The sequence below is a fragment of the Cyprinus carpio genome, chromosome B19 (assembly GCF_018340385.1).
Source record: "Cyprinus carpio isolate SPL01 chromosome B19, ASM1834038v1, whole genome shotgun sequence".
NCBI classification, from domain to species: Eukaryota; Metazoa; Chordata; class Actinopteri; order Cypriniformes; family Cyprinidae; genus Cyprinus; species Cyprinus carpio.
The window spans coordinates 17,712,464-17,731,109 of NC_056615.1; the positions used below are offsets into that span (position 1 = coordinate 17,712,464).

Sequence of the window (18,646 nt, forward strand, 5' to 3'; positions counted from 1 at the left end):
CGAACAGTTGCAGCACAAACAAAAAAAGAAACAGAGAGTGACATAAAGGCATGTAGCAAATTAAACATTCAAATTTGCATTCAAATGCAAATATGTATTCAAAGGATTTTTTGAAAGTAATTATGCATTTATTTTATCTTATGCATTTTCTAATCATGCAAAAAGTTTTGAAATGTGAAAGTTTTTAACAAAGAGAAAGACAAAAGTATTTACTATAAAAAGTGTGGCAAAGTGCACAAAAAGATATAGAAAGTGACACTTACAGCTTATTGCTGTTGCCATTATTTTCCAGGTTGTTGCCGGAACAGTTACGCACAAATTAATAAGCACTTAAATACATTTTATCACCGATACTTCTTCTCTCTCTTTCCTTTACCTGCAAATACCTGAACTTCACACAAAGTAAGGTATTTGAAAATGTTGACTTATTGTCCTCAAAAGGCCTTAAACTCAAATGTTCCCGTGACTCCAGCTGGAATGCTCTCAATGATGGCAGCCCTTTTAAAAAAACACAGGGACAGAGAAATACAGACAGACACAGTAATCAAAAATACAAATAGCATACTACAAACATTTCCACTATGCTCTTGCGTGAACTTGGGTGTTTCTACACAAGAATGTGTTACAAAAATCAGATAAACTGTCTGTCTGGACCATTGCTGTTACAACACATGAGAAATAGTAATAGTAAGAGCGCATACAGTAGTGAAATAGCAACAAAATAGAATGTTTTCTTTGCTGAAAAGTAAGTTTTGTGTATTGTTAGAAATAAAATAAAAATACAATGTTTATTGCTAATTTCACACATAAAATTAGGCTATTTAGTTCTACTTTTAAGGAGGTTTGGGCTGTTTGTGTGTTGTTGCCTATGCTTGTAGTAGCATCATATTTGTCTGTGAATGAATGCCAAAGCGTGGCCTTTAATTGAGAATATTCTTATGTAGCACTGATTACAAACATGCTAATTTAGCCATGTGCATGTTTCGAAAATTTAAAGAGGGGTTACTAGTTTTATGGTTTGCCCACTAAACCACGCGGCGGCAGTATTCATCGAACACTCTAAAATCAATTGCGCATGTCTTACGCCGAAATTGGAAGTGGGAGGGGTTTTTAATCTTTTAGTAATAATCGATCAGTGGCATGGACAGGTATTGAGGAGCTCGTGTTTCATTAATACTGTATTTAAAAAAAAAAAAAAATAGGTTTCTTGCATGTGTTGTACAGTTCGTCGTGTTACGTTCTACCAGCTTTATCTCGGTTGACGAACGTCACGTTGGATTCAGTGCGGCGCTGCTGCCTACGCAATGCGTTTGTGAATATTTTAATTAGCAGTTTTTCTTAAATCAACAATTTGTGCTCAATATAAACTGTAATATGTTTCTTTTCCAGTGCATTGAGTTAAACTAAGTTCATTTATGCGGGACACAAATAAAGTTAACATACAAATGCACGTTTTTGTTAACGTTAATCGCGGCTAACTTCAGTAATGCTTCCGTGCAGCGGCGTTTCGAGGATCAAATTGAAGAGGGATTCGTTTAAGCTCAATAACAAATTAGAGCCGAACAAACGCAGATGGACTGGACCTAAAACTGTGTCTGGTTTAAATCCACTTGCCGATCGTGGCATACAGGTTCAAGACCAAGCCAGTTCTCCAGCAGGTGTCGTTTACTCAGAACTGAACGCCAACGATATCTGCGCCACAGCCGACCGCGAACCACCGTCCCAGTTTGACGGGCAAGCGAGCTCCAAACAAGACCCTCATGCGGAACATGACTGCTGCGGAGGGGGTTATAATCCAGGTACTTTCCCATCCACAGTCAGTGGTTTTAGTAACTGTCAAGGCGGAGGAACTAAAGCTCAGAGTACCTGTACTAGCAGTCAGCCCCCGTGCAAAAAGATGCCGAGACGGTTGTCCGAACATAGAAAAGAGTTTTTCTACCGTTTGCGTTTAGCTTTGTGCTTAAAACGTCGAAATGGCGGGAAGCGTGTGATAAACGGGCCGACAGAAATGCAGTGCCACGCTCTGTCGTATATAAACAGTAACGTGTCGGTAGAGTCAGATAATATTTCTATTAAATCCACGGTCTGTGGGGAATCAGTGGAACAATCTCCACCTGCCCAACTAGAGCCAAAGTACGACCAAAACACTGGCGGCACAGATTATTTGGGGCAAGAAAAGCCTCGTGCCGGGAGGGGAAGACCGAGGAAACTGTTTAAAGGTCATTTTGGTGGCCCTGATGGACGGGTGAAAACTACCATCAAGACGGACGCTCGGCGAGCCCATGCAAGTCAAGCCAGGCGCGCCTCTTCTGGACAAAAAACAAGTAAGGGTCAATGCGTTCCTAAACATACCAATAAGGCTTAATACTGGGGGTAATTTAGTGGAAAAACATGTTAATGTGGTATTTATTTCACAAGCAGCAAAAAAAAAAAAAAATTCACTTGGGGTAACTACAGGCCCTCCAAGAGGCAGAAGAGATGAACAAGAGTTTATCAAAAGGGCATTTGCAAAATTGTATTAATATACTTTCCTAAAGTGATACTCCACCCAAATAAATGAAAGTTCTCTTATTGTTTACCTTACCCTTATGCCATCCCTGATGTGACTTTCTTCAGATGAACATTTTTAGAAAAATAATCCATGTCTGTGAGTCTATATAATGCAAGTGGATTGAAACCCAAAAGTTGATGCTTAAAGGGTTACTCCTCCGCAAAATGAAAATTTTTGTCCTTATTCACTTACCCCCATGTCGTTCCAAACCTGTAAAAGCTTTGTTCGTCTTTGGAAGACAATTTAAGATATTTTGGATGAAAACCGGGAGGCTTGTGACTGTCCCATAGACTGGAGGGTAAATAATAGTGTCAAGGTCCAGTAAAGTATGAAAAGCATCGTCAGAATACTCCATCTGCCATCAGTGATTCAACCGTAACTTTATGAAGCAACGAGAATACTTCTGGTACACAAAGAAAACATGACTTTATTCAACAATTCCTCTCCTATGTGTCAAAAAATTTCATTTTGGGATGGAGTATCCCTTTAAAAAACCACACAATGTGATTGTAATGGTAATCCATCTGACCCCATTGAATATATTGATGGGCCAGAAGTGATGGTTTATAGTTTAAAATGAAACCCATTCAAAAAAAATTTCTGTGGCTATTGTTTCAATTAAAAAAAAACATTGATTCATTTACTGGCATCATATAAGCAACACTGTGAACAAGGTTGGTGTTGTTTTTTGAAGCATCAACTTTTGCGTCACTATCCACTTGTATTATATAGCATCAGAGAGATGGATTTTCCTTCTAATAATCTCCATTTGTGTTCCTCTGAACAAAAAGGCATAGGCCTATATCTAGACACATGAGGATGAGTAAATAGACGAATGTAAATTTTGGGGTAAAGAATCCCTTTAAGATAAGTTTACTCTAATTCATGGAATTTGATGGAAATATCAGGGTTTGGGGAAATAGTTATAGCAAGGCTGTTTATGTTAGTATTGCATTTTTGCTCTCACCCATCTCACCTTCTTTGTCTCTGATTGCAGATATCAGTTCAAAACTTGAGCTGAGACGACAGCTTAGGTCAGACACAAGGAAAAACCGCAAACGATTGGTGAAACATTCGTGCTGTGCTTTGTGTGGTGATGTAAAATACATTCCTCCCCCTAGTAAGAATCTGGCCCCTTTACTCAGTCACAGATCTAGAGCTGGCCAGCCCAGCCAGTCTGTGTGCCAGAAAGATGCTGGTCATATCTCAGAGTCCCCAACCGCGATGAATTTCCGCTTCGAGAAATACCCCATGGTGAATCTGTGCAATGTAGCCAGAGTGTTTGACATAGCCTCTCGTGATTTCTCATGTGTCTTACCAGCCGTACTAAGACAAAAGAGGAAGTGCAAAAGAGTGCAGTGCTTGAGGAAAGAATTTGATTTTCTTGTGCATCCTCATCTCCACGGCATCAAGGAGTGTAGAAGTAAGATTGCCAACCAGTCCTGGGAAGTTTCCACACCAACCCATAGCTGTGCTTCTTTTTCATCAGGTGATCCACTATCTGGAGCTACGGGCAGCACGTATGTTTTAGACACAGCTGAGACTCCTGATGGATCTACCAAGGAACGGGATACTTGTCTTGCAAGGAATCTAGACTGCGAGAGTATGAGACAGACCGACGTCGAAGGAACTGACTCGGTACTCCCAGGGTGTGATGACAGTGGTCCTGTTTTGCATTTCTGTGAGAAAGACAAGGCCTGTCCAATGAACAACATCTCTCAAAGTCCTACCAGCCCAGCGCGTCGTGTACCACCGCTAATACTCAGACGGGTTGCTGTCAGTGGTTTTGGTTTCAGAGGTGGTGATGATGATGGGGAGAACAGTGGTCATTCACTGGATGAAGAGAAAGAGGGAGACAGTAGTAATGAGGATTCTGACAGTGAAGTGAACTCGCCTGAGAGTTTCTCCTGCCAGCGAGTGCAAGCCTACATATTTTTCCCTCAATCATCATGCGCTCGCACATACAAAGCCTGGCCCTTCCCTAGAACGGGCCCTCCTAACGACCCCAGGTCACCGCTGCGCACTGGACCCCGCTGGATTGTAACCACTTCATTTCCTGCTATCGTTCAAACTCCTCTCAGTGGAGCACCTGAATGCTTATCAGATAAAGACATTCAAAACGAAATGTACAAACCCACAAAGCAAAGCAAAAGCAGCGATGACACAAGAGAGGTACTGGAGGGGCAACCACTTTGTTCATTTGTGCCAGGGGAGAACACATTAGCAGTGTTGGAAAGGACTCAGAAAGATCCAGCACAAAGTCTTAATCCAAGTCGTACAATGACACAGGATAGTTTTATTTCGAGACTTGCAGACCACAACAGTTGCAGATTAGAAAGTAGAGACATGCTGGAGCAGCATCCTTCTGCATCTGGTGAAAAACACCCCACTTGCACACCTGAAAGGACTCCAAGGGGTCTAGTGCACAGTCCAAAAGTAATATTAACTCATGTTTCCAAACCTGCAGAGCCTGAGTCAAACCGAAGTCTGAAGAAAGGTTTGGAGGATGTTCTTGAGTCTTCTGTACCTGTAGTGACTGAACAGGTTAACATCTGCAAATTTAATGGTCTTGGCTATGCAACATCATTAGAGGAGTGCGGTCTTTTAAATAATCATTGCCTGCTCAAGAAGTCAGATCAGAAAGCGTTCTCAAGTGGGTCTGAAATTCAAGCTGATTTCATAAGGGATGAAGATCAAAAATTGTCCAAAGATGTTTCGGATCTTGAGATCAGTACCTGTCCTGTTAGCCAAACCTCAAGAGTTCAAACAATTGAGGATCAAGAGTGGAATGAAAATAGTGATGGACGAACTCTCTATAACCCTGGGTCGCTTTCGGAAATATGTCTTAAAGTAGAAATGCTAAAAGCACGGCATCCTCCTTTAGTGACGACAACGTCCGAAATGGACCAGGATGCTGATGCCACACTGCATACAGCCGGCAGCAATCCTGACTGTTCAGGAGAAGAGAAGCAAAAGCAAGGATTCGACAGCTGTACAGTTGCAGACTCCTCTTCTGAAGATGAAAACGAACATGTTACTAGTCTGTCATCAGATGACTCTGTGGAACAAGATGCTGCTGTGAGCTCACAGTCTGATGGCGATGGGACAAGTCAGATGAATGATGAAGAACAAGGCTACATCCCTCCACAATTTCCAGCGGTTGCCGATTGCTTCCTGGATGTTTCTCGAGCATATGAAGAAGACATCCTTGTACTGGACGTGATACAAGATGATCCCGAGTTATTTGGGGCTGTTGTCTCTGAAACTGTGAGTGAACAGGACACATCAGCAGAGGAGAATGGAAAGACACCGCCGAAGATAGAGAAACTACTAGCAGGGAACCATTGCAAGATTGTCTGGGACCTAAATGCAGATGGGTAAGTCATTTAATATTTAATAATTGTACATAATGATAGGTCTTTTTAAATGCCCGAAGAAGGCTGTATGACTGAAAGATTGCTGTTTGCATGAATGGATTTTTTTTTTTTTTGCATTTGTTCTGTTTGTTCTATTTGCCTTCATGTAATTTTTTTTTTTTTTTTTTTTTTTTTTTTTTTTTTTAAAGCTCCAGTGAATCTTGCCCAACTGCTGCAGACATCAAGATTGATGGTATGAAAGATGTCGGTTCTTTGACAGGTCTGAATGAAATATTTTAAACCATGTTAATTTGATTTTTGTTTCTGTCCTAATGCTGATTTATGAGTAGTGGTCGACCGATATTGATTTTTTTTTGACTGCCGATATCTTGGAAAGCAGGAGTGGCCAATAGCATGCATATATATAATATACATATGTGTTATATATATATACATATACATATACATATGTGTGTATATATATATATATGTATATATATATATATATATATATATATATATATATATATATATATATATATATATATATATATATATATATATATATATATATATATATAATTATTTTTTTTTTTTAACTAATATTTAAGAAATTTGTAATAATTTGACAATCGGTTAAAAAATAAATGTGTAAAATAAACATACTTATACTTTAGATGACAAAATATTTTTCACAAAGATATATTTAATAAAAATATAATTAAAAAGCAAGTAAACAATGTAACCAACAGGGTACTCCGTATTCTGGGAAGTTTGTGTGCATTGGGAATCATATTTTTCAAATAAAGCCAGGGCAACACTCATTTTACATACAGCACACAAAGAAAATGACATTAAATATGACAGCGGGCAAATGTATGAAGCGCAGCATAATTTTAAATTACAAGTTTAAAGTTTAAAGCATTCAATTCACACGGACCGACCATCACACAGAGAACACGCGATCATGCTACATAAAAATGCACACTTCCCAAGATCTCACAGCTGGATTCGACTAAGTTTGAATGTTCATTAGTCATTCAAAGATTTGTTTAAATTATGTAAATGCATATTTGCTTAATGCTGATGGCAAACGAGAAAGTATTATAATGTTTGCCTTTGTATTACTAATAATATAAAAGCAATCGTTATAATACTTTCAGTATACATTAATTACTTTGTTTATCTGTTCTATCAGATTATTAGACAGACTTCTATCTGTATTAGACAGAACTGTTAATGACGACAGAGAACAAGAGAACAGAATGTGAGCACTGTGTGCTCAGCCGTCAAAATAAAAGTCCTGCCTTGAACACATCGGCCAAGCAGAAAAACTTATCGGCCGATGCCGATATTTGAAAAATGCTACATATTGGATAAAATTTTGTTGTCCTTCAAATATTTGGACTTTTCCTGTCTTATTTTTACAAAAAAGTGACACAACTTCTGTTTTTCACCTACAGTTAAGGAGACAGACAATTACAGAGCTCAGCCTGTCCAGGGACTGAGCATTTCAAATTCAGAGGTCAGTTTGTATGTCTCTAAAACATTTAGTATTTGTAATAATATTGCTGACAATTTGTGACACTGGACCACAAAACCAGTCTTAAGTCGCTGGGGTATATTTTTAGCAATAGCCAAAAAAACATTGTATGGGTCAAAATTATAGACTTTTCTTTTATGCCAAAAATCATTAGGATATTAAGTAAAGATCATGTTCAATGAAGATATTTTGTAAATTTCCTACCGTAAATACAGGTCCTTCTCAAAAAATTAGCATATTGTGAAAAAGTTCATTATTTTCCATAATGTAATGATAAAAATTAAACTTTCATATATTTTAGATTCATTGCACACCAACTGAAATATTTCAGGTCTTTTTATTGTTTTTAATACTGATGATTTTGGCATACAGCTCATGAAAACCCAAAATTCCTATCTCCAAAAATTAGCATATCATGAAAAGGTTCTCTAAACGAGCTATTAACCTAATCATCTGAATCAACTAATTAACTCTAAACACCTGCAAAAGATTCCTGAGGCTTTTAAAAACTCCCAGCCTGGTTCATTACTCAAAACCACAATCATGGGTAAGAGGTTAACCCAGAAGGCCATCATTGACACCCTCAAGCGAGAGGGTAAGACACAGAAAGAAATTTCTGAACGAATAGGCTGTTCCCAGAGTGCTGTATCAAGGCACCTCAGTGGGAAGTCTGTGGGAAGGAAAAAGTGTGGCAAAAAAAACGCTGCACAACGAGAAGAGGTGACCGGACCCTGAGGAAGATTGTGGAGAAGGACCGATTCCAGACCTTGGGGGACCTGCGGAAGCATTGGACTGAGTCTGGAGTAGAAACATCCAGAGCCACCGTGCACAGGCGTGTGCTTTTGAACCAGAAACAGCGGCAGAAGCGCCTGACCTGGGCTACAGAGAAGCAGCACTGGACTGTTGCTCAGTGGTCCAAAGTACTTTTTTCGGATGAAAGCAAATTTTGCATGTCATTCGGAAATCAAGGTGCCAGAGTCTGGAGGAAGACTGGGGAGAAGGAAATGCCAAAATGCCTGAAGTCCAGTGTCAAGTACCCACAGTCAGTGATGGTCTGGGGTGCCATGTCAGCTGCTGGTGTTGGTCCACTGTGTTTTATCAAGGGCAGGGTCAATGCAGCTAGCTATCAGGAGATTTTGGAGCACTTCATGCTTCCATCTGCTGAAAAGCTTTATGGAGATGAAGATTTCGTTTTTCAGCAGCGACCTGGCACCTGCTCACAGTGCCAAAACCACTGGTAAATGGTTTACTGACCATGGTATTACTGTGCTCAATTGGCCTGCCAACTCTCCTGACCTGAACCCCATAGAGAATCTGTGGGATATTGTGAAGAGAAAGTTGAGAGACGCAAGACCCAACACTCTGGATGAGCTTAAGGCCGCTATCGAAGCATCCTGGGCCTCCATAACACCTCAGCAGTGCCACAGGCTGATTGCCTCTATGCCACGCCACATTGAAGCAGTCATTTCTGCAAAAGGATTCCCGACCAAGTATTGAGTGCATGACTGAACATAATTATTTGAAGGTTGACTTTTTTTGTATTAAAAACACTTTTCTTTTATTGGTCGGACGAAATATGCTAATTTTTTGAGATAGGAATTTTGGGTTTTCATGAGCTGTATGCCAAAATCATCAGTATTAAAACAATAAAAGACCTGAAATATTTTAGTTGGTGTGCAATGAATCTAAAATATATGAAAGTTTAATTTTTATCATTACATTATGGAAAATAATTAACTTTTTCACAATATGCTAATTTTTTGAGAAGGACCTGTATATCAAAACTTAATTTTTGATTGGTAACATGCATTAAGATTTCGTTTGGACAACTTCAAAGGCGATTTTCGCAGTATTTCGATTTTTTTTTTTTTTTGCACCCCCAGATTCCAGATTTTAAAATAATTGTATCTCGGCCAAATATTGTCAGATCCTAATTAACTATACATCAATGGAAAGTTTATTTATTCATCTTTCAGATGATGAAAAATTGACCCTTAAGGCTGGTTTTGTGTACCAGGGTCATATTTAACAGCACTGTGATAATTTAATGTGCTCTTTATTTGGCCATTATGTTTTCCAAAGGGGAAATTGGTTTGTTGCTGCTTTTGGCACAGAAATTAAACTGTACTTTTTTTTTTTTTTTATATTATATTATATGATTTTTTTTGTTGTTGTTCTGAACACATTATAATGAGCTGAGGGTTGATATTTGATATGTTCTTCTAGCAGAATGCCACAGACTGCAATAACAACCAAGAGATGAGTCAAACAAATGGAATTACAGTAATAAACACAAGAGCATCAAGACTTGTGATGGACACCTGCAGTAACGGTAGGTCCAAAACAAACATCAACTGGTTCTGTGCCACATTAAATATAGAAAATCTGAGATTAATCTTCCTGAAATGTTTATAATTTCACTTAAGAATTGAGTGTGTCTGTATATACTGTATGTGTTCAAATAATGAATCTAAGCAAAACCATCACATTCTGTTTAATGTCCAAGGGTATGAAGTGACTCCAAAGGAGACTTCCACTTTGAGAACTTCAAACAGTAATGTGAGTATACTCCATCTGTGACATGGATAGATGAGAGAGCTATTCTATTCATTCTACTAACACTTTACTGTTTTTAAATGGATTATCTACATAATATAGCACATTTCCAACCAAACTTCTCTCTGTGTCTTCAGTATTGTTGGTTCTACTTTAGTGAATATAACTCCTGCATGCGAAGTGTCTGTTGGTTCCTGCACGTACCAAGAGATGGAGATGAAAAGGTGTGTTTTATAATGTCATTCTGGTTCAGTGGTTTTTTTTTTTTTTTTTTTTTTTTTTTTTTTTTTTTTTTTTATGCGAGTGCCCCCTTCTGGTTAAATTCAGATCAAGTTGCACCTGAGTCATGTGTTTGTAGGCTATGATTGTCTTGAGGCTTGTTTTTTATGTTTTAGTTCTGCATGGATACAGTGAAGAAGTTCTGTCATACTGGGAAACATGCTCTTATTCTACGAGCAGGTAACGGGACTTTATTAAAGCAATTATGTTGATGAATAATCCCAGGTTGACTGAATGGCTTTTCTGTCTGTCTTCCTATGTGAGTGGAGGTGTTTATGGGATATTACAGCAGTTGTTCTCCCAGCGTGAGTTTCAGCGAAGAGATTGTCAATTCTCTGCTGTCGTCTCTCCTTCAGTTTTGTTTGCTGCGAGAATTTGAGGCAGTAATTAACTTGCTTCTCAAACACAAGAGGCTGGTGAGTGTTGTTGCTTCGAATGGTTTGCCTTTTTGGAATCTAATTTTAGATATATAATACTTTTTTTTTTTTTCCTTTCTTTCTTTCTATGTCAGCCTCCACCTGAGATTATGTTAGGCGCTTTTAAACTCGTGATGGAAAGAGGGCTGATTATCTCTGTACCTGAGCTCATTCACCTCACCTCAAAGGTGATGCTAACATTCAAAGCATCAAATCACAGTATTTTTTATATATATATATATATATATATATATATATATAAATGTATATGTATATGGAGTTAACAGATGGTGCCCTATTGCATCTTATTTCAGATTAGCTTTAATGTTCATTTAATGTGGGTTTGTATGTTTAGATTGTCGAGGCAGGATGTGTATTCAGTGTGGATCAGTGTGAGATCATGCAGAATCATCTCCAAATGATGCAGGTTCCTAGACAGCAAATGGACATTTTCCTTGCTGTTAAATGCAGGTATGCACCCTCCCACAGCAGATCATTTGCATTATTGGACTTTGTTGTTTTATATTACATTAAAGTGAAGCCATCATATGATGCCACATAAACATGTTGTTATATTTGTAGAGCTCTGGTAACTAATCCCCATACCTCCGAGCTGTCAGATCTGGCCCAGGCTGTTGTTAGAGTTGAGGTAAGATCCCTTCTTAATTTTCCATAATACTTCTGTAGATGTATATACACTTTTTGCTCCATTTTCATTTCTATATACTGCCATTAAAATAAAAATTCCATTATTTTCAGTATAATTCGTATAATGTGTGTGTGTGTGTGGCCAGATGCTGAAGCATCAGGAAGACTGGGCAGGACTGGCTCTAGTATTCTGCAATGTTTGTGTTGGGACACACAGTCAAATGGAACTTCTCAGGTTTTGCTGCTGCGTTACCATGGCACTGCTGAAGGAGCCCAAAGGCAAACTCACCCTACCGTATGAGCTGTTTGCTGAATCAGGTACACATTGTGAAGTAATTCATATGTACAGTAGCACTCAAAAGTTTGGAGTTAGAAAGATTTTTTAAAAACCTTTTTATTTTATTTTTTCCACTTTCTTTTTTATATGCTTTTAGTGAAACACATGCAGGTAACTAGGACATCACATACAGTTATGTTGTTCATATACAGTTAACTTTATATCAGTGGTTACTCTCCCAATAGTGTCAAAAGAGACAGAGAGAATTTTTTTTTTACTAAATAATAAAATAAATATTCATCATGAAAATATTTGGTAATGGTCCTTTCAAGTCCATAAAAGGTTCAAGGTCCCCTCATAGAACATACAAATCCAGAATATTTTCTTGGACAAATGTTTCACATATGAAAAATAGGAAAAGATTATCAATATAAAAATACTGATAAATTGTACATGTGAGGAAGCGGAGGGAAAACACACACACACACACACACACACATACTACAGTACATAAAAAAAAAACCTTTTTGAAAGAAGTCTGCATTTATTTAAACAAAAAAACATTTGAAATGTTATTACAATTTAAAATATACACTATACTCAACATTTGAAGTGGATCAAAACCTAAAACCAAAATGGTTCTTGTCTTAGGACAACTTTGATTAACTTATTTGATCCACTTCAAATGTTGACTACTATATTTTAAAAATGTAATTTTGTCAGTATCACGTGATCAATGTTGAAAAGAGAAACTGATATATTTTTCAGAATTTGTTGATGAATAGAAAGTTCAGAGGAACAGCATTTATTTGTCTAATAATGTCACTTTTGAACTATTTATTACAGTCCTACTGAATAAAAGTATTCATTTCTTTATTAAAAAAAAAAAAAAAACCCTGTCAGACCCCAAACTTTTGAACAGTACTGTAGGCTACCATACTTTTAATTTTATTTTAAGTGTTTTAAGTATAGTCCTTTACATCAGGGTGTGCCAAGGTTATTAATAAATAATAGAAAAAAATTATTAAAATAAATAAAACCTAAAGTTGTTTACATATATTCAGTTTCTATTACATGAAAAGTCATAGGTTTGCTATGTTTAAAAAAAAAAAAAAAAAAAAAATCAATTGGAAAGTGAGGATTCAGTTTCTGAATGAAATCCTGTCCTGTCTCTGAATGATTTCAATTATCTGAATGAAATCCTGACAGGATTCTTAATTGTTTGAAAGTTTCGGGAACCTTTGTGTTTTAAGTGGATTGTCATGTCTGTTTCTGTCAGTATGTCAGCAAGTCTTGTCCAATGACATGATAAAAACCATCCTGGGGAGAATTGGAGTCTCTCTGATCTTCAGGTACCACAGGACACGAGATTGGAATAAGGTGGGAGTGTGTCCTGTTTGTGGAAGCGTTCTGTACAGCAGTGAACCTTTGACTGACTGCTGTGTGTACTGTATGTCTTGCATGTGCTCAGGGAGTGAAGCTGGTCAGTGTGATGTTCAGACTGCACATTGAGTTTATCACTCTGAAAGGGCTTATGGGGAATGAGAACCGGGTGTCTCGCTGTCAGCTGGTCACTATGGCAACGGAGTTCTTCCTCCATAGCGGGAGTATTGAGGGAGCTTTGAAAATGCTGAGAGGTAAAGGGGGATTTTGTGTGTGCTGTTCAGAATCAGTAAATAAGGGATCATTTGTGTATGTGTTTCTGTTCCTTCAGCTGATGGCTGGTTTGTGAACTCCAGCATGTGGCCTTGTGAGCAGGCTGACATCGAAAATCGAAAACATGTCCTGACGCTCTTAGCTGAGAAGACGTCACACAGAGACGCCTTTGAGATTATTACCAACTTACCTGGAATCAGACAACCGATAAGTGAGTTATTGGTAATCATCATCTCTCATTGATGATTTAATTTTCTTATGCTAGCCAAGGTTGCATGTAATTACAGTAAAATGTTTTAAAATATATAATTTTTTTCTGTCCTATTTCTAAAAGTTTTTTTTTTTTTTTTCACAAGGATTTGCACAAATTGTTGCAAAGCAGCTTTACAGAAAATTAAGTTTCTACATTATATTTTGGAGTGGGTTATTAGTGGTGACTATGGCAGAAATGTACAGTAAAAGTCATGCAGGTAGTTACAAATTACACGTAATCAAACAGATGGTGAACACTATTAACTGCAATGATTATATGTTGCAAGTAAACTTAGCCATTGTGAATGTTATTTTTGGTCAATTTAATGCATGTTTGCTGAAAAAAAGTATTAAAGGGGTCATATGATGTGATTTCAAGTTTTCCTTTACAAGCTCTCGTGCGTAAAGAAGATCTGTAAATTTGCAAAGACTAAAGTCTCAAACCCAAAGAGATATTCTTTATAAAAGTTAAGTCAACAACGCCCCCCTGAAACGGCTCGTTCTAACACGCCCCCACATCTCTACATCACGATGTGGGAAGATTTGCATAATGCCGCCCAAATGTTCACGCAAAAAAATAAGGCATAACTTTTATTCTTGCTTTTGCTGCCGCTGCCATGTTGTGGAGATGCTGTTTTGTAGGGGTGTGACGAGACACTTATCCCACGAGACGAGACGAGACAAGACTCGAGACTGGGTTCACAAGAACGAGATGAGATTTTTAAACTTTTTTTTAAAGAAATCCTCGATGAAATATATAGGTAAAAATAGTCTTTTATTCAACTGAAAAACACAAAATGCAAAACAATGTAGGTGCATTTTGAAATCAAATTGTACTTTATGAAATTAAACATCTATTTTAATTTCAACTGACAGGCAAGTAATTGCACAAAATTATGGATAGTATAAATAAAAATAAATAAACACAAATATCCCTTTAAAGTGGAAGTGAAGCAGTCAGTCATGTTTATTTAGCAAACTGATTTCCACTTTACTATATCCAAATATCAACAGCTAGCTAGCTAAAAATATATATATATACACATAATAAACACAATTAATGTATTCATTTAAAAGAATAAAGCAGTGGTTCCCATGTTATTTTTTTCCCAATTCCATTTTTTTACTCCTTAAAACTCCTTTTTAATAGTTAAATTAAATTATATTAATTAAAAAGCATGTCTAATTAATTAAAATCATGAAACTTAGACATTTTTTTTACATTAGTTTATTAAAAGTTTAACAGAAATTACATGTTTAGGGCCCTTTTGAAATGTTATTTTTTTCTCACCATATTATTTCTATTTTTTTATTGTTACCAAATTTTTACCATGTCTAACTATTTGAATGCATAAAACAACTTAATTTATTCAATAATTTTTTTCTTAAAGAAGTTTTATGAAATTTTTTTCCCCTCAGAAATTCTGTTGTGTATTTAATTTTTTTCTAGTTATCAAATGAAGGCATAAAACATTAATTTCATCATTTATCTTTTTATTATTGAAAATTAAGCAAACTTAATTTTTTGCCAAACAAAGGGGATTTACTATGAAAATTAAAACATGGAAGAAAATTTGAGTGATTTATTCATTAAAAATAATGTTTGTTTCATTTTAGTAGTAATAGTAGGCTGTGTACATTCTACTGAAAAATGCATTCTAAATTCAAACCGGACTTTTATTTTGACGGGTTGCCGTGAATACCTTTACAGTTCTGTGTATGTGATATGATGCTAGTTTTACTCAAATCAAACAGTAAAATGCTCAAGTGACTCTGAGCGATGTTGTTCATGTGTTTACGTCCTCATTTAATGAGAGGGCAGACGCTGAAATCACTGCGAGCGTCACGCACGCTTCAGTGTGTGTGTGTAGTAAATGAACCACGTGTCTGCGACCTTCATAAACAAAGACAGGCTGAACATGCAAGATTCATATTTAAATCAACTTTTGCGGCTTTATATTTACAGATACTAATCCATATCGTTATTTGGTTTAAGTGTAATTGCCTACTTTTGATCAATTAATTCAAAATGTGACAAATTTCGTGACATTCCACATTAAACTGTTAATTTTGTTTTTATGACTGGATAAAGACTTCACTGCGTAATTTTCCCGCTTATCATGCGGCCACTTTCCTGCTGTGAACATAATATCTTACATACCACCACTGGTGAAAGGGCCAGTGTAATGCAAAATATATCTGAAAGGTGTGCATGAGGATATTGTCACCTTCTCGCGAGACCAGATCATGTGAGACACATAGGATCTCGTGAGATCTCGTGCCATGAGATCTCGTCACACCCCTACTGTTTCGTTGTGAAAGTGAGAATACTTTGTTTGGCCTTCCAAAAGAGGACACAATAGAAATCAGTGGTTAAGTTGTATTTACAACACTGTTCCAGAACAGTTCAACCCAAATATTTAGTGTGCAGAAAGTTTTATGAAGGACTGTTTCCTGATCCTGGGAGAGAAGACTACAGTGCCGACTGTTCTGACTTGCAGTCTGTAAGAACGTTTACATATGTAAAGGATTTGCCACTGACTATTTAAACGCGAGTTTTGAGCAATGTAAAGTAGAGCTTGTTGTTTGTCGTTTCTCCAATCACAAATGCAGACATGGCTTTATGTTAACACGGCGCGATGCAACACAATGCATAAAAACACAGTATAAATCATTATAATCTGTAATTATGTCCCCACTGGATGCTGTGGCTCGTTTGTAATGTCTCGCCGGTGTTCTGATCGGGACATGCATAAAAGTATGACAAGGGGTGTAACATTTCCGTCACACGCTTGAGGCATTCGGCCAATCACAATGCACTGTATAGCTGGCCAATCAGAGCACACCTCACTTTTCAGACCGATGAGCTTTGTAAAAATTGACGCGTTTCAGAAAGGCGGGGCATAGAGGAGCAACAATAATGTACAGTACGTGCAAAATAATGTGTTTTTTGAACCTTAAACCGCATAAACACATTTCATTATACCAAATACACAAAATACTAATAAAACTGTGCCTCATATTACCCCCTAAACTTCTTACAAAAAAACAAAAAATACTCCACCAACAAAAAAAAAAAAAACACCACCAAATAAAAGTAAGATTTCTAATTATTTTTTTCAGAGAAATTTACTTTTATCCAGCAAGGATGTTTATGCATGTATGTTTTTACCTCAGAAACATTCATTGTAGTTTAGTCTATTACAATTAGGACTGTCAGACTAATTGACTGAATTAAATTAAAATATATTGCATATGAATTCAACCTGAATTCACTTTTTCAGATGGTGTGCAGATAAACGACTATGCTGAAACATTCAATGTTCATCTGCGTCTGTGCTTGGCAAAGCAGACATTACCGGTTGCTGCAGATATCCTTGAGTTTATGCTAATACATGGTATGGTGCCTGATACCCTCCAGCTACAGAGCCTCATCCATAAACTGGGCAAACAGAACAACTGGAGCCGTGCCAGGGCCCTTTTTAAACGTGAGTAAGATAACGTCACAACATCTCGAAATTACCCGTTGCTGTTGCGTCACCTGAACTGATCATACAGGAGTCATTCTTAGTGAACTGTTTACAGTTGAGTCACATGTTGCATCCAACTGTCAGTAAGTTAATTTTTATTTATTATTTGTTTTTGTTTTTTACCTGATTTTATTTGTAAAATGTGAGATGTTTTTGATGTAGCATTGTATTGCCCAGCATGACACCAACACACAGGATATCCTGTGTACTGTTTGTGTGTGTCCCAGGTGCTCAGTCAGCAGGGTTTTACTCTGCGGTGGTGTGTGAAAGAGACTCTCTGTTTCTGCCGTGTAATCTCAGTGAAATTGAGATGACGCTGGCCTTCGAGATGTTCATCACCTTTATTAATACTAAACTACTGGCCCCTTCTGGAGCCTCCCAACCACTTCTCATTACACTCAGACGGTAAGTGTGTATAATAGACAAATGAGCTTATGAGCACTTATGTTATAATGTTTAGTCATGATTTGTGAGCATGTGCGTTGTTTGGTTTAGGCATGCTGATATTGAGGATGTAACGGAGAGTGTGTACTTGGCGGCTGGTTGTCGGCTTCTCTCTGCGGCTCTCATACCAAACCCTAAATTGAGCATCCGCTACACAGCTGTCAATAAAAGCCAAGAACAGTTCTTTCACCTGGACCGTGCATCTGCCCACAAATGGTTTTTGCAGAACGAGCGGTGGGCACGAGAGATCTGGGCAAGCTAGCATACACACACACACACACACACACACACTTGTGAACAGTCCCAAAAGTGACAAATGTCTCAGTCTAATCAAAGGTTAATTTATATGTTACAGACTGTTGAAACTGAGACTTCTCGAAACTAGTTGCACAATTTTTTGTGGTGTTTGTTTTATATATTTCTTTGTTAAAACATTATTGAAGGACAAGACTGCTTAGTTTTGAGTTGTGAAAAGAAAGGTTTTGTAATATTTAGTTTCATGTTCTTAACAATTTCAACTTTCAGAGATTTACATCGGAGTCTGCAAACTTGGAAGTCGTTCATGTGGAAAGGAAAAAAACATTAACAACAACAACCAACAAATAACAAATAACTGTTGCCCCAAGTATATAAATATATATTAAAAAAAGTCTAAAATAGTTTTGCATTTTTGAAACTAAAGGCTTTGATAAAGATTCAACACAGAGTTACTTTCACTGTTACCATTTGCCTTACCAATAAGAAATCATCCAATTCATTTGATGATTAAACTGCAAAAACATATGGTACACATGATAGCTCTGAAAGGCACTTATGTACATTCATATGAAAGACATTCCATCATTGGATACAATTTTGTCTAGTTCTGCAGTGTGCACATTTCAGTTTGTTCAGTTTAACTGAAAATTATTACAAATAAATTTCAAATCAATATCAATCTGAAGTCTACTTTTTACTGTATTTTGTCCACAGGGAGACAACATAATGTTCTTGTTTTCAAGTGCCATTTCTATACATGTCTGTCTTTTAAAAAAATGAGAATGCATTGCTGTGTGTATGACACTTTGACCCCTTTATTTAGTCATGGCCAATGGTAGTCTGTTTGGACAAGTTTTCTTTTCACTGTTGACACCTATTT

The 18,646-nt window shown here is 37.1% G+C and overlaps 1 protein-coding gene across 8 annotated transcripts; it reads left to right on the plus strand.

Moving 5' to 3' along the window:
• The first annotated feature begins 1,154 nt into the window (after positions 1 to 1,154).
• On the plus strand, positions 1,155 to 18,453 carry topaz1 (testis and ovary specific TOPAZ 1). 8 transcript variants are annotated; one of them, XM_042745405.1, is made up of 19 exons: positions 1,155 to 2,324; positions 3,549 to 5,928; positions 6,117 to 6,160; positions 7,371 to 7,432; positions 9,677 to 9,782; positions 9,957 to 10,009; positions 10,144 to 10,230; positions 10,402 to 10,465; positions 10,550 to 10,701; positions 10,797 to 10,889; positions 11,057 to 11,172; positions 11,284 to 11,350; positions 11,496 to 11,667; positions 12,906 to 13,006; positions 13,098 to 13,263; positions 13,341 to 13,493; positions 16,819 to 17,022; positions 17,292 to 17,469; positions 17,560 to 18,453. In XM_042745405.1, the coding sequence occupies exons 1-19, from the start codon at positions 1,487 to 1,489 to the stop codon at positions 17,768 to 17,770; spliced, it is 5,247 nt and encodes a 1,748-aa protein (XP_042601339.1). In that variant the 5' UTR covers positions 1,155 to 1,486; the 3' UTR covers positions 17,771 to 18,453. The 8 variants fall into 8 exon arrangements, with proteins under 8 accessions (XP_042601339.1, XP_042601340.1, XP_042601337.1 ...); XM_042745406.1 differs by having other exon boundaries at positions 9,680 to 9,782; XM_042745403.1 differs by having other exon boundaries at positions 6,117 to 6,187; positions 17,560 to 18,452.
• The last annotated feature ends 193 nt before the right edge of the window (positions 18,454 to 18,646 follow it).

Bases quoted from the DNA above. Each gene is read 5' to 3' on its own strand.
- topaz1 (XM_042745403.1), top strand. From the start codon at position 1,487: ATGCTTCCGTGCAGCGGCGTTTCGAGGATCAAATTGAAGAGGGATTCG. The intron at 11,668-12,905 runs GTACACATTGTG...TGTTTCTGTCAG, and splicing joins TGAGCTGTTTGCTGAATCAG to TATGTCAGCAAGTCTTGTCC. The intron at 13,494-16,818 runs GTGAGTTATTGG...TCACTTTTTCAG, and splicing joins TGGAATCAGACAACCGATAA to ATGGTGTGCAGATAAACGAC.